The 17,462-nt window shown below is 34.0% G+C and overlaps 1 protein-coding gene across 12 annotated transcripts in view; it reads left to right on the top strand.

Annotated features, from left to right (window-relative positions):
* The first annotated feature begins 3,620 nt into the window (after positions 1-3,620).
* The window catches only part of LOC111051022 (muscle LIM protein 1), a 45,624-nt gene continuing 31,782 nt past the window's right edge, over positions 3,621-17,462 (top strand). For all 12 annotated transcript variants that reach the window (XR_005572652.1, XR_005572653.1, XR_005572655.1 and 9 more), the window contains exons 1-2: positions 3,621-4,031; positions 14,915-15,064. Coding sequence is in view for 5 of the 12 variants with exons in the window: in XM_039439147.1 (XP_039295081.1) it covers positions 14,950-15,064 (115 nt within the window). In the remaining 7 variants the exon portion in view is untranslated. The remainder of the gene's footprint in view (positions 4,032-14,914; positions 15,065-17,462) is intronic.

Below are 17,462 nucleotides of genomic sequence, written 5' to 3'. Positions count from 1 at the left end.
CCGCTTAGCTTCATTGAGTAGTTCATTGCGTGAAACAGTTGCAACATTACATCCTAAACAGTTTACATAATTAATTCGAAAAGTAAAGCGCGTGAGAAAACAACGGAAATCTTGTGGAAAGGCAAGTTTGATGAAGACATAAAACTGAAAATTATTCTCCTTTCAAATGTTTATCCCATCAAAACAAGACAGCGAGACAACAAAGAAATGACGTAGAAGCCTTTTTGTGGATTCCCCAATACAACTTCTTATAAGTATACTCCACGACTCTGCTTCTCATCTGAAAACAAGAGCTCATTGTTATTTGTTGATGGCTTCTTTATAATATTGTTGAACCACTGTAGCTTTCCTCCCTTTGTATCACGTCATTTCAAAGTCATCACTCTGTTTCTTACAAATGATCATGAATATTGTATTAGAAATTCTGCTACCTGGAATCTGCTACCATGATTATGATTCATTATTAATAACAATTGAAGAGAATTTGCCAAATAGAATTGGTGGCTTCACAGTCTATTTGAGAAATATTTTGATCTCAAAATATGATTCAAAGTGGTTGATTGAGTCTTAAAATCCCTTAGATAGCTTGTAAGTGATGGCGTGACTAGGGCTTCATCATAATCCATTATATTTTACAGGAACAACTGACTATATCAATGTCTATCAAATCATTTCTTAATTTATTAGGCTACCATTCAAGTAATTCATTGTTTTTCTGTTGTTATAGAAATAGAATGAGAAACTTTTGTATTTGCAGATGTCCTATTATCAATTGAGGAATATCTCAGAGGAAAACTTTCAAATCATACTAGAATACAAAATCTATTCAGGGAAATTTCTGAATAATATGCTCGGCTTCAAAAGCTAATCTTAATTCCTTTCGGATGAGCACAATAAATTGTCGGTCCCGGCTGAAGAAAGACAGTCGTCAGCCCATTGGTGGCGTAAACTATATAATTATGCAGGTGAGGTGGGATTTTCCCGCAAGAGACTCCACACCAATAAAATTCATATGAAATTATGTACTTTTTTTTACTTTGAGAAGACTTGTTCATATCAGTACAGTACTTGTCCAAACTTATTCTAAATCTGTTCATTAATCCAACCTGGCGAATTAGCAAAAGAGCTCTGATGAGTCAGAAGAATGATGAGTCATACCAGCACATCATCCAAGTCCTTATGAATAAAATATTTCCAAACACTTCCTCATCGAATACAGGCGCGTGTATTTTTCTGCCGCTAGCACGAAGAACAGGTGTGGCCACTGGCCACCACACAGTCAGCCTTCTATTTCGGTTCCAATTTGATCTATTTCAAGATTCTGTAAACAGCACTACCATACACAACACACTGACACACTCACACACATTCACACACGTGTGAGCCATCCTCTAATCCTTATGGCTTCGCTCTGTGTCAATTAATTAGTGTCGCCCTGTGGAGTTGGTTAATTGATTTGATTTTTGAGATACTCCAATCTCCCCCCGTCACTCCATCAAATAATATAGAGTAATTGGTGGTGGTTTTTTCTTCCCCTCCCCTACCGCACCCAACAATATTATGGAGCAATTGGTGGCGGTTTTTTCTTTTGCTGTAGTGAGAGAACTTTTTACTTTCAGAGTAGGTTGAATAGGGGAAGCATTAATGTTATTCAAGAGGGGTGCTGACAGTTTAAAGTGGATCTTACTGCAGAAAATGTGTTGAACATTAAATACCTCATCGGTATTGAAATTGAATTTGAAATGGTTGACGATTGGGAGTAATTAAATTTGAATTCAATTATGATTGGATTGTTATTGAGCGTGGAAAAGCAATTAAAATTTGTTATATTATTGAGTATTTGTAAGAATCGATACATAAGAGCTGATGATCGATAATGATATTCATTTAAATGATTCATTTCTCCCTTATTTTTTTATTTAAATGAATTTACCAAATAAATTACGTTTGAAATCGGCAAAACTTTCACAGAGATACATTACAATCCACACACACTCTACATAGAATTGATCCATACAAAACGTATCCTCCTTCCTGCAAAACAGAGATCATCCCAAAATCATTGCCGGAAATCTAATTGCAAATTTATAACAAATTAATCTTATTGCCGAACTATGATACAAGGAGCTTTAGTTTTCTCTAACTACCATATTTTTTGTAGATTTGGGTTAAGTTTTGGATCTGACACACCTAGAGTCGCGTTTACAATGATTTCCATTCTGTACTGGACACCCACTCTATAGTGACAATTCAATTTGAATTTAGGAGGCTAAAGGAAGCAGTGCTCCCTGAATATGAAAAGGGAGTTGACTACTGTACCAGCGGATAATTATGTACAGTAAAGTTTCTAAAACCGTCGTTTCCTTTATAAATTTTATTGAAACTCTATGTTGTTCTTTTCTATTGTTTTCCTTCCTGATGTAGTACTCTTCAACCGAATGAAACATTAAGTTGCTGGTTCACAAAAGTTACATCTGAATCTTAGAAACAAAGCTGGACCTCAAAAAAGTTAGTAGTCTGTTCAATCAATTTACCTTATCCACTTTTTAACTGATAGGCCTTATTATTTAGTTGTATGATTTCTCAATGGATAATTCCCATTTTGAAACGATAATTCATTTCAAGTTTTATCAGGATAGGAATTGGGTGGAATTGCATTGCTAATTTCATGATTGAGTTTTAGGGGCGTATTTATCACTTTAAATAACTTACTATATATCAAGTAATACAGTAGAGTGAATAAATCAGTACTATTTTGACAATATGAGAGAGATGTTATCGGGAACGGTATTTTCATCCACTTAAAATAAGTAGTGAAATAAACAAACCAATATCAAATGAATGTTTGGAGAACGGAGAGATGACTACTTCAAATATTTAACGGTTCAACCAATCAATCGAACATTATTCGAATTTCTTGACCAGCAAGCAATGATTCTCCACCTCATCTCCATAACTTTATATCCACATGAATCTTGATTCGATCATTTCCACATTCACTGTATGAATGCGATCAAACCAGTTTACCATGATGTCCATCTTCATCGAACTCAAATCTTGTAACTCATTAGTACTTTCAATGAGTGGAAATTTCTAGTAAATGAACTTTCACCCAATAAACATAATATATACTTTTGTAAATGGGAGGTGAGATTGGGTATTACGATGAAGCAGAACATCCGAAAAAATATTTCTCCCAATAAAAGCCATAAGAATGAATGGATAAGTACTTTCAATTATAATTATAATATTATTACTTGTTCATGTCTCTTCTATGATATCATCAATTGTTTATGATAATAATGTATTTAATTATTTGTGGATAATGTATATCAATTAGTCCAGTAGTGAATGATTATGAACTTGATCTAGATGATGACTTCTGACTTCTATTAGTAACTTATTTTTATTAATAATACTACACGCTGCTAGTTAGTCACAACATGTCACTGAGTCACTACTTATTATTTTCTGGCATTTTTTCCCAACAGTGCTTCAAAAGAGAAGAAGGAGAAAGATGAAAGAACGATGAAGTACGAGGGAGGGAAATGCAGATACTAAGAGAAAGAAGGGTAAAAGAGATACAAGGGAATAATTTTACAGAGAAAAGTTACAGAGAGCGAGTGTGACAAGACTAGCAATAAGTGGGTACTAGAGAGAGATGAGGATGAGAGGCACAGAGAATCAGTGAGAGAGAGTTAAAGAGCGAGTGACATAGTGGAAGAGAGAGAGAGAAGGAGTGATGATAAGAGAAAACTCTCTCCATGAGTCGTTCCTATGAACCACCCTCCATCACTCATAGCACCCACACAAACGGTCCGAATTTCTTGAGAATTCTGTCTCACTCAGTTCGCTCACGACTCAGTCGGGGGGTCGCTTCTCCCCCCAACACGACCGCGTTAGTGCCGTGTGCATAGTGAGTAGTGACTACACGACGGAAGGTGTTCCAAATCATCATTCGAAATTGTGGTAGCAAGTGAGTGTTCTGTGCTCTACCAACCGACCAGCCAACCGACGACTTCTTCGAAAAGGTGAGTAGATCTCTGCAGTGAAATTTCACTCCAACTTGGAAAATTTGCTGGACTACTTGACTTTCTTCCACAGCTTCGAACAGTTGGATTTTTCTGGTGTATACCTGCATTTTGTTGAGACGAAAAAAGTAACAAGTTTTGAATAATGGGTCACCCATATTTCCTCCTGTCATTTACTCATATTTTCTATTTTTTCTATCAGATAACTTGAGGAAATATTTGAACTTGTTCCACATTCACATTGCATATTCCAAGCAACAAAAATTTTGAAATCATAAAAAATAACCAAACCATCATGTATCAAGTTGATGCTTTGAGTATTTTAAAGTTTCATCTCTTGTGGTATCAGCAGGTACTACACTAACTAGATCATCTTTTAAATCATCTTTATGGCTGCCTTCAATTCCTTAAAAAAAATGTATTTCTTTTTTATGTTTTGATAATTCCATTGTTCAAAATACAATTTTCTTTTGAGGATAAGTACTGTATAAAGCAACTTTGAGATAATATTTTTTGTTTACATCTATTTCTTCTTCAACTGTCGTAGTTGTTGTTTGAGTTATAAAATCTTCTTGATTTTGGAATACATATTGGAATTGAATGATAAAGAGAATTAGAAATTATACGATCTTATAGAAGAGTAGTTAGTTTTGATTCAATCAAATAAGTTTGATGAATGATCTCTATGAACATAGAAAAAAGATGAATTGGTACAGAGACTGCTGTAGTTGGAAACGAAACCCAGTGAGTTATGAAAATTTGATTTGGAAAAAACAAACAAAACAACAGAAATGATGAAGGTAATTGGACTTGATAATAATTGTATAGGTCTTTGACATTGATAGGAGGCACATTGATATGCAGGTAGTAGAGTGTCCTAGTAATTTCAAATTATCGACAGTATCAAAGAGTAACAATTGCTTAATTGATTGTTTTCGAAACAAGCTACGAAAATATGCCGAGAAAATCATAACAACAGCAATAATATTAAAAATCCATTGAACAATTCTGGATGAGAATCAAGAGCTTATGGAAAACAATAATTGGTTATATAACAATAAAAAATATTATCCTCAATAGAGGAGAGGAGAAAATTGGGACTTGAAATTCAGAATTCAGGTTCCTCCTATATGAGAAAAAATTGATCAGATAATGTGAATATGATTGTCAGAAATAGGTGGAACATATTTCCATATGGAAGCTATCCATCCATTCGTAATCTATTATCGAATTTTAGAGCTGATAATTCGATAACACTATGGTATGAAATACTATGAATGCTCTGAGTATTTTCTAAACCTTGGTTTCTTCTCTAAATCTTAGAATCTTTTCTAAACCTTGATACTCGATACTGTATACTTAATACTACATGATACGATACTTGCTGAATTGTGTTTATTGATCATTCTCGCTGGATTGTGGATTGATCCACAAAGACAGAAATATATCAATAACATTATAGAATCAATAGAATTATCAAAGAGATTCAAGATGGAGACATTTATTTCTAGAACTCGTTCACAGACTAGCAATTGTAAAACTATAGATGTGAGTCGGATGAATTTCATAAACTGATAATTATGATCAATTGATATCTTATGATAGATATATTTATGATATGATATGATATGATATGATATGATATGATATGATATGATATGATATGATATGATATGATATGATATGATATGATATGATATGATATGATATGATATGATATGATATGATATCATAGATCTTTATTGAAAATATCATACTGAAGCTATTTCAGGAAGACAAAAAGGAATCGAATATCAGAGAAGAGAACCACTAAGCTAGATGAGCTATCGCATCTAGAGTTTTCTAGAGTCAACCGTTTTAAAACCTATCTTATCCAATTCTAAAATAGAATCAAGGATTCTGTTTATTGCTGGTGTGATTCGGGTTGAGAGATGACGGACATTGAAATCAATGCCAAGAATTTAATTACAGCATTCAATAGACTCAGTGAGGCCGAAGTCCTAGTGCAAAATCTTCTTCTACTACGTTGATTCGTTTCTAACTCCAAATTTTCTCTACAAGTTTAAATCTACCCTTTAGTTTCTTCAACGGAATTGTTCCACAACATAATACGGTATAGTTTTATTATAACATTAGTTCTATGTTCTTCAATAGAAATCGCTTACGAAATATGTTAAAATTACAGAAATCTGTAAAAAAACAAAGCATTGAACTTCAACCATATTAATAACTACTGTAGATGTTTTTGAGGAATAATATTGATGAACTCTATTAGATTCATTGAAATCTACAGTTTAGAGATCTACAAGAGAGAAGTGTCATGAACAATAATATCTAACTGCATTATTCTTATGCATCTTATATTGGACTAGTATTATTTGTATTGAAGAGTTTGAAATGGGAGTATAAAATAATTCTCAGCTCCAAATCATAGATTGTCATAAATCGATTATGAAAATCGAAAATAAACAGTCATAAGTTGCTGATTGTAAAAATAGTCATAGATTGAAACACACTCATAAAAAAGCTCTGAAAGATGATTTCGAAAGATGTAGAAGACATCTTGTATTACAGTTGTCAATATTCAAAATATTTATGAAGCGATCTGGTGTGAAGTGTTTCATGTAGGCGCTGACACGTTATAAAGTGTTCTGGCAGGTCTCCATAGAGTCGTAATCAAAACAAGATACAGGCTATTTTTGATTCGACCTATATACCGATTTAGAAGGCTGGAGCTCTTCTTTTGGAGAGGAGGTTTTGGGCCTTTAATGTATTACCAATTCAAGGGAGTCATTGGTTGAGTTCAATTAGTTTACTTCATTACATATTTATTATTCAGTATTATTTTATGAGTATTACAATTACTCAATTCTTACGTATATTTCATATTTTTGCTTGAATGATACATCAGTCCAATGTAAACATGAAGGGGTCGTATTATTCCACAATATCACTCACTCTGGCATTAGAGCATGCATGGCTAGAGTTTTTTGAACGATATGAAGAAAAGAAGGAGAAATATGGGAATGTATGACCATAAAGGATGTATTTCTTATTTAAATTGTGGTATGACACAGGAAACTGGCATATGTGGATTCAAATTATGTCTAAAAACTGAAGAGAATATTAATATGCCACATTTTCTCTGCCATGATACAGAATGGCGCACATAAAAGTAGCTCCGAAATTGTGTTTCATGTGATTTATGAGGCTTTTTTATGTGAGTCACCCAGTAGGGTGAAACCCAATGTTTCACTTTTTTATTCACAGAAATATATTTGTTGCAAGTTTTACATGAGGAATACACTAGTTAGAAATTGAACAGGTGGACATGAATCAGATCATAGTGATCTAATCAATTTCGAATCTGGGATTAAATTCAATTACTGCATACTAATAACTTGATTGCTTCATTATTACGTCGATTACATGTAATCTTTCCCTCCATCTTGTGAATATTAAGTTTCCAATAAACAATAAGGCATCGGTACTGAAGGTGTAAGCTACGTTAACCAAAGAGTTTTACTAATCTGAAAACTCTAATCACATAATGTTGACACAGCACACAAGATCAAACAGGTGAACTTTATAATAAGCTTTGTGCATAGTTTGCAAACTCGAGAACTTATAAGTACATTATAGGCTCTCAGGGGCACACTCATACAATATTGTTGTTGGAGCGTTACATTACTCATCGTCTCCACTATGAAGTCAAAATAGGAAAGGATAGAATCGGCTTCCTTATTAGGTAACAGAGTTCGTTACTATCTAATGCAGGCACCATCTGGCATGTTTCAAGCTTCTTCTCAAGCAATAAACTGCTACTCAAGTCCAAACTACATTAGGTCAAGGCCGTCTCAAGTTCGAATAGTACAAGCTTCAATTTCGTTCACCTCTTGTCTTTATTTGGAAGAAGCCAAGTTCATGTTTAGCTTCAAATCAATGTTAACGATTCCTTCCGGCATAGCTGCTGAGAAGCTGAGTCCTTATATGGTTCATTATTCACCTTTCATGTTTAGTCAACAAATTATCACATTGAATTGGAAATATCTCCAATAGTCTTCAAAGGGTATTAATTATTATAATAGAGCTTTGTGTTGCTATGTGTTGTTTAACTGTCATTACGCTAAATAAATAATAATAATAAATCTTCAATGAAGGTCACTTGAGTTCAATAGTCACTCAACTCTCAGAATGATAATAGAATGAAGTAATGATTAAAATAACTTTATTTCTAAGTAAAAAGTGTAAATTTTAAGTATTGTACTCACTATGACCTTAATGTCAGTTTTCCCAATGTTTCCCATTAGGGAACTTTGGACTATATACGGCGAGGTGGAACCACCCTTGGATCTCCCCACCATTGAAAGTCATACACTAATGATAATAAAGTAATGATTCATCAACAAAGCGAGACAATCATTCAAATATTACGAAATTTGATTCCAGATTTGGTTGGAGGATAGTTTGAAATAATCATCAATAATTATTCTCATTCCATGATTACATTCAATAGATCGCTCTCTCATTGAAAAAAAGTTCAATTATTTTGAGAAATACATGTCTGTGGAATAAACTCAACTATTTGAAGGAATTCCCACATAACAATGATATTGAGATGACTTTATTGAGTCGAGTCAAACGAGGCTACCGACAAAAGACAGTCTGTGACAGTCGAGGCCTGCGACATTTGAGGCCTGCGACCGTAGAGGACTCCTGGTAAAGAGTCTGGTAAAGAGACTGAAAATTAGTCCTCTACGGTCACAGCCAGGAGGCCTCTACTGTCGCAGGCCTCGACTGTTGCGTCCCCATTTCATTGAACGTTATTTGAAGCTCACCACCATAGAGTAGTTTGATATTTTGAGATCAAAGAGATTGTTTATAGAAATCTGAAAAACAAAGCTGTTATCATCCATAATGTGTAGGATAGCTATAAATAACTTATTTATTTCCCAAAAAACTGAAACTACTACATCAATTACACAGAATATTTGATAAATTACAATTAAATTGATTAGTTAGAAAAAATTTCTTATAATGTGTCCTCTTCATGTTAAGTGTTTTCTGTGTGGAAATTGACCTACTCCACTATATGGTGTACCATGTTCTAGAGTAGCTGAATCAACTATCATACAAATAAATAGATTGATATCGAGAAGTTATTTTTCAAATGATCACATTCTTAGAATATCATCATGTATGAAGAACACATATTCCCATCATGAGAAAGAGATAGTTCTACAATGGTTTGAGAACGGAGTGACTAAGAGTGAAAGCCAGTGTTAATGAACCACTGTTTTTCCAATTCATGGTTTCAAACAGAGAGTATAGAATTTACTTCCGATTTACGATATACGATTTATTTGAAGGTTTTTCCATCGATCATTGAATGAAGTAAAGCTAACACATTCTAAAGAAAGTTCAAACCGGAAGTAGTGTGAGTTCAGTGTCATAGTCTTGAGCCTTGAATGCTCCATCTCTCTCTGTTGTCAACATATTGTTGATAACCATGATGTGTGACCAGTGGTCAATGTAACAAAAAAAGAAAAGTCATGGTTTGTTGCATGATTTGACTATGGACAACTGCATTACCGACTGAAACAAGCCATCCTCAATCATGAGCCATGCTCCTCAATCATGCTATCCTTATCACACTCTCATGGAATGAATGCATGAATAACGGATAATATGATTCAATTGAAGGCTCTTCACAGGAGGGCATTATTGGGTTGGAAATGGAATCAAATACTCACGATTCAAAATTTAGATATCTTATACATCATGCTAATAAAAAATTAATGAAATGAAATGAAAAAATTCTTTATCAGGCGGAGTTAGGACTTTCAAGTCCTCTCTACCACTCAACCTCGAATAATAATTGACGTATTGGGATAATTTGTTATTGAGAATTGGAATAATAATCTATTGACATATTATCATGATTTGGTGTATAAATCAATTAATAGCCTTTGGACATAACCTATTTCAGAGAAGTTGAGAAATAGAAAAAGTTTCGGGCAATAGCCTGTTTTTTCTTATTTATGAATAGAGTATTATATGTTTACCTCATCCAATAGATGAATATTGCGACAGTTGAGATACTGAAACTATAGCAATATTATAGTTACCAATTTATTATGTTTTATTAAGTATAAAATGAGTACCGTAATCATTTACAAACAGAATGAATGAAGAAAATCATGATGTATCAATAGTCAATATATATATACTACTATCAATTCTCTGAACTCAATGTACCATTCTCTCTATTTTCCTGCAAAAAGCTTCCTATAATTTAGAATGGTTCAGTCCTGAAGATAAATATTCATATCAGGATGAATAATCAGGATTTTCTCTTCATAACTCGCAGTCTATCTTCATTCCAGTTACTTTTCTTTTGATGATTTTCGTTCAGAGAAATTGATCCAGTTTTTTTAAGCTATTAAAGACTCAGTATATATATATATATATATATATATATATATATATATCCCTTTGAACCAATAACTGAGTCTTTAATAGCTTAAGAAAGCCAGATCAATTTCTCTGAACGAAAATCATCAAGAGAAAAGTAACTGGAATGAAGATAGTTTGCGAGTTATGAAGAGAAAATCCTGATTATTCATCCAGAGATGAATATTTATCTTCAGGACTGAACCATTCTAAATTATAGGAAGCTTTTTGCAGGAAAATAGAGAGAATGGTACGTTGAGTTCAGAGAATTGATAGTAGGATTCTATCGCGTTGGAATCCAGGCAATATCTTTCAGTTGGGAATAAAAAGAAAATTGGAAAGACCCTGGAAAAGTTCGAAGATTTTGGTGTCGGAAGCACATATTGTATAGCTTGTTCGATCCATAGTCCAAAGTCGCATATTGGAATACGTTGTCAACTACAATGCTACATTTTTGGATTAGCAAAATAAACATGAGATTTTGAACATAAAAAAATGACCTAGGATACGTTCTTTGATCAGGAAAATGAATATAGATACAATTATCAAAATGAACATAACAAATATAAATAAATTAATCGAAAGAATTTCATCATCCAATACTATTTATGAATGTCTCCTTGAATAAACAGCTTCCTTGATTACAAGAATTATCATATTCAATTAAAAAAAATCGTATTTAATAAGATCCTATTTTTAATAAATCTTATTTTATACTTTTTTAAAAATCCCGAATAAAATAACGACATTTTGTAGATAGATGCCAGCTATTGCTTTCTACAGTATTGTTTGACAATCCATGATTTCATTTCTCGAAACCGTTGTTTAATCGTTGAACAAAAATAGTTTCGGCGTCAGTAATTGAAACCGGGCCTTATCTATGACAAAAGGCCAAGTTTGGATATTCTTGCAGATTAGCTAAGCTCTCTCTATCTATCTATGTCTGTCTCCCCATAATAGAATCTGAAATTATAATTAATATCCATCCCTTAATCTCAAGTCGATTAATCTCTTAAACCATAAAGGTTCGCTCTCTTTCATACCCATAGAACACAGACTCTCTCATACTCTGTCTTTCCAATCTCTCACACACTCTCCAAGTAACTTTTTTGAATCTTTTCCCATTCTCACTTCATTTCCGCTCTATTTATTCATCTTCACTTCGATATACTTTTCCTGGAAGTTTTTCCATTCGAAAGAAAATTATTCAAGAGTGGATAATTTTTCACTACTGTACTTGTTGTATGCACTTATTTGTTAAGTCCGCTCCCAAACCATTCCACTCTAAACGTCCCAATTCCGTAAGTTTCATATTTAATTTTCTCTCAACAGAATATCGTTTTGCTCTCTTATCTCAATCTTCGTTTCAACTCTTTTCGTCTTCTTATCTTCTCATTCTCTTCCTCCGACTCCGCTCACTCATCCATATCTTCCACCTTATCTTTCTTCTCCTACTCTTTCTCCAACAGTCTTCTCCTCACTCCGTTTCCCTCTCTCATAACGACGTTTCATTATTCCATCTTTCTCATTTCAGTAAGAAGGAGAATTCCTTACTCCCTCTCACTCGAGTCTTTTTTATCGTCTTTTTTATCCACTTTCCTCTCACTCTTCTCTTTCCCTTCCATCCTGACGTCATCTGAGGGAAAAAGTGGAACCTTTCACTAAACCAAATTTGGCTAGCTTGCTGTTCGTATTCCAACCCTACTTTCCTGCTCCTCCTCATCCTCCTCCTCCTCCTCCTCCTCCTCATCCTCATCCTCTTTTTCACGTTTGTTTCTTCTTACATTCTACTCTCAACTCCTATGATGAAATTCACTGTGATCTGTCAGCATTGATTGAATGGGGAGCAATTATGTTATACATATGAGATATGCTGACAGTTTGAAGAGAATCTCAACGTAGCAGCTTATTTCTGTGGTACCTTTCCAACTGGAGCAATAAACATGGTCAGGTGTGGATTTCCACCGTTTCTCCCTCATTCTCTTTTTCTACTTCTCCCTCCCTTTACTCCTCCTCAACCCCTCCATACCCTCCCACCCTCTTCTTCTTGTTATTCCAATTCTATTTCTCAACTCACTCACGCACATGCGCCCATAAAACTATTCCCGTCCTCTGCCAAATAGATGTTTACCAACTCATCTCTTTCTTCTTTCTCACTTTTTTCTTTCTCAATTCTCTTCCTCATGCCTCACTAAAACTAAAGGACATCGAAACTATTTGCTTCCTTCAACCCCAAGAAAGAAGCTTTTTTCATGGAACAGTTTGTTTATTTATTTCAAACTGTTGTTATTTCTTTGTACCAAGAAGCGCAAATTGATAGCTTCGATGAATTGTTTTTTCCTCCCTAATCCTCCCTAATTTATGAGAGGGAAAGAGTTTTTCGATTTATATTCGTTTGAGGAAAGCAGTTCTTATGAAGCTGGGGATAACACAAAACCTTTTTGAAAAATCGTACTTGTGGAACATTATTGAATTTTATAAAATTCATTTTCAGGAATGAATAAATGGCGTTTTTTGTTAATTTCGATTCAAATCCATTCACTTCATTAGACATTAGAATAATACAGTAGAATTTACATTGACTATGAATGTAGTGCTAAATAACAACAAAATTATGAACTCCATATTTATTAGTTGTAGAATTGCTCCCTAGTGGTTTGGAATCCATCTTAAGCTGTACATTTATCTCCCATTACTCACGCACAAGCCTGCAGGTCATGTGAGCATCACCCTCAGCAAAAAAAGAAGAAATTCAAGACTTTTTATGAAACTTACTAGTTTGTACTCGATTTATGGGATTTATGAATTTTGTTTTGCAAAGATTTTACGGTGTAATACTGTGTATGTATTATTATTAGAAATCATCAATTTCATTATTTCACAGCAACAATAGCGTATCTTTAAGATTTAATACTTTTCTATTTCTTTCACTCAATTTTCCTGCAACTTACTTGACAGTATTATTCTTCACCTTCTTTTGACCTCCAAGATATAGGCACAATTGCTTGTTCCAGTCTTTAAAATAGCCTTTCGGAAATCACAATGTATTAAAATTATGATTAAAATGTATCTATATCTTTGTCTTTGGCTTCAACATTCGATTGGTTGGCAGCTTTCCATTATTTTATGTCCAGAGCTATACTTTTCAGTGGATGTAGATCCAGCTGGATCCCTAGATATTTGGTAATTTGCTCCAGATATTGTAGCCGGGGTCTTTCACGAGCCCTTCGTCCGATTATTATCCCTTCCAGTATTTTTTACGTATCTTCATCTTTATAATCGCTCTTAGGTACACTTATAAATATCGTGTATGTGCGTCTGTGTACACGATATCTCATCTCCCAATTAACGGAATGACTTGAAATTTGGAACATAAGGTCCTTACACTAAGATCCGACACGAACAATTTCGATCAAATGCAATTCAAGATGGCGGCTAAAATGACAAAAATGTTGTCAAAAACAGGGTTTTTCACGATTTTGATTAAATTTACACCTAACATGGTCATTGATATGCTCTATCAACTGCCACAAGTCCCATATCTGTAAAAATTTCAGGAGCTCCGCTCCATCTATGAAAAGTTCGATTTTAGATTCTCAATTGTCAAGCTTCAGATACAATTTAAACAAAAAAATTAGAGTGGAAAAGATTGAGCATGAAAATCTCTACAATTAATAATCAGTAACATTTCCACCTAAAATTAAAAATAAGTTCGAAATTCGAGAAAATGTGATTATCCAATTGCAAACTGTTGGCAACTGTTGATTCTATTAAATGTTTTTTTTATGAAGAGATAGCAAACCTCGTATATCTCCAGCGTTATTGTCCTGTCACCAGCTGACTCAGATCTTTGTTTATAAGTAGATTTGAGATGCGCGTGAACACTAGCGTCAGTTGATCAATTTTCATAACGGCAAGGGAAGTTGTGTGAGTGCGCCACACAGATTTTTTTTATTTATTGATAAACAGAACACAATTCTCTAAGATTTTAGTGTTTATATTTTATAGCTCGCTATACGTCAGCTTATGAATTTCAGGGATGCGATATTTTGATTTTTTACAGACTCACTCACTCACTCACTCACTTTCTACTATCCACAGACGACGAACATCTCAGCTGTTTCAGCCAAGGATGAATTATCCTGTTTTAATGTCGTTCAGAGAGTTTTCCCAAGGATGAGACCTAGTGCAATCGAATTTTTATATCATAAACCTACTATGTTCCAAATTTCGTGGAAGTCGTTAGAGCCGTTTTGGAGATCCGTTGAACATGAATAGCCAGATATAAATATACAGAAATTGCTCGCTTAATTTAATAAGATTCATCTCCACCTATAGCCAACCTTCAAGTTTTTACATCTTCAGAACAATATCTACTATCAATTTTTATAGGTCAATGTTCTTATCTAGTTTTGTTTGGTTTGTTGCAGGTTTCACCAAGAGACTCCCAAAGCAACCTTTCAAAATGCCTTTCAAGCCCGTCGAGAACCCCAAGTGCCCAAAGTGCGGAGGATCAGTGTACGCCGCCGAGGAGAGGGTAGCTGGAGGACTCAAATGGCACAAAATGTGCTTCAAGTGCGGTAAGCATCCTTACTTATTCACTTACTTAGTTACTTAATAGCTCACTTGATACCTCCTATCATGGAGGAAAGATAGCAAAATACCATGTATACCATGGTATAGGTAGTTCATGTTCCAAATTCCAAGCCGATTTTTTGTTAACTCAAGCAGATTGTACTTAAAGTCCATAAAGATTATCTTTTTTCGTTAGGGCTACTTTTAATATAAACAATATATAAATCTCAGTACCCTTTTAAATTATTCAAAATTGAAATGACGTTATGACTTGAAAAATTCATTAGTGTCTGAAACATGCTGTGACAAAATAATTTAAAAGGGTACTGAGATTCATATTTTTATTTATCCACAAAGATTCTACATTTAGAACATGAAGTATTTTCATTCAATTTGAATAAATAGTTTATAACTATATCACATTTACTATTAGGCTGGTCACACACCGATTAGTCAAGATAAGACTAGTCACAATACTTCACATTGTAGCTTATGGATTCATGTCTGATTGCAATGACTGATCAGTGTGTGTTGCGTCATAAGCAGCAATGTGAAGAATTGTGACTGAACGTGACTAGTCTTGTCTTGACTAATCGGTGTGTGACCAGCATTAGCCTGCACCAAAATATTCACAAATGCTTCATTCATAACTTGAGACATAACTAACATGAAATGAAGAGAGTGGAATCCCAATCGGGAATATTAAAATTAACATTTCCTACTAGTAAAGAAAAAATTAAAATCGAACTAGAAATAGTGAAATCTATTCAATCATTTACACACACAGGGTACAATACAAATATAAAAATGGATACATGCAAAACAATAACAGCAGTCATAATATACTATACCAAATCAAGAACTGTGGTGCAAAAGAAAAATGGGGGCAGGATTGAAGGGTTTTCCAACTATGGTTTCCCGTGTAAAACCTTTACTCCTTGAGAGGTTGAAAAAGTGAATAGAAGGTGTGAAATATGAAATATGAAATATCAAAAATGACATATGAAGTATGAAAGGATGGGATGGAGCAAGGTAAAGATGGGATGAGGAAAATTATAGGACCTGGTGGTAGAAAATAATTTGAAAGAATAGTATATTTCGCACCTAGGGCCGAAAATGAGACTTTTCCGGCTGGAAATCGGTTTTCAAGTCCGAGGCCGTAGGCCGAGGACTAGAAAAGATTGAGAGCCGGAAAAACATTTTTGCCCATGGTGAGAACGTTATTTTTCACCACACAGAAAAAAAACAGTATAAATATGAGATTAATTGTTTATTAGGCACTTCCGAAAGCAAAACAGGAAGGTCATAGCTCTAGCAAATCTGATCTAATCTGAATATCAGGTAATTGTCCAAGTATGTTTATTTTTTATTCTGATTTGTCTAAATAACCTAAAAGATTATGTTCAATTATGTAAGAGGTTGAGTTTATACTTTGTATTCTTCCAAATGCCAATAAGATGATAGTAGTATAAATGTTTTGATTCTTGAATAATAAACACAAATAATGAAAAGTTTTTTGATCAGCTGTTTTAGCACACTTGAAATTTGCAAAACTGAATGTCAACGCCAACAATGCTTGTTGTCGTTGACTTCGGAAGTTTAGGTTAGAAGTTCTATCCTACTCTGAAAATCGAATTTGAATAGTTTATAATATATATCTTATCTGTATCTTATTCATCCAAATAAAATGATAGTATCTTATTGCAGAATACTCATTCAATTCTAGAAGCATAAACTGATTCCGTTTCATAAACCATTTTGTAAACACGTTCACATCAAATCAGAATCAGCTGACTTCAAGGTTATTTTACAGCCCTAGGGCCGTAAAACTTTTACCGGCCTGGTCAGAAAACAATCAATTTTGGCCTTCATATGACGCACGAAAACCAGCTCATTACATCCAAGTGGGGCGAAAAATACTGTTCTCCACGCAGCGTTTTATAGTTCTGAGTATTGTATTCATGATTAATTAATGCTTTTAATGTATTTCTCCCTTTCTTCCAATCGTCAATCGGTATTACTATTAAGACAGGTATAGCGAAGACAGGTACAGACTATTAGCCTGTTTTTTCCGACTATTGTATTGTTTGCTCTATCCAATAAATAAATAAAATAAGACTGTGTCTTTTTATTGCTACACACAGTTTTTTTAAGAGATACATTTTTTATCAGTATTAAATTTTTCAATAATACTGCTCTTAATATTATTATCACAATTTTTCCTAAGTTCTCAAAAATCTTCATAGCTCAATACTCTACTCAGCAGAGAGTCGCTCAGAATATACAATAGCAAGAGGATTCTTTACATTGTGATCCCAACAAATGTAGCCAATAGATAAAACCCACCCTGAGGTTAACAGAGAATACCTGTAGGTTGTCAATATTTGTTTCAAACTCTCCAAC

The sequence above is a fragment of the Nilaparvata lugens genome, chromosome 12, assembly GCF_014356525.2.
Source record: "Nilaparvata lugens isolate BPH chromosome 12, ASM1435652v1, whole genome shotgun sequence".
NCBI lineage: Eukaryota > Metazoa > Arthropoda > Insecta > Hemiptera > Delphacidae > Nilaparvata > Nilaparvata lugens.
This window is presented reverse-complemented; position numbering and strand designations above follow the sequence as displayed.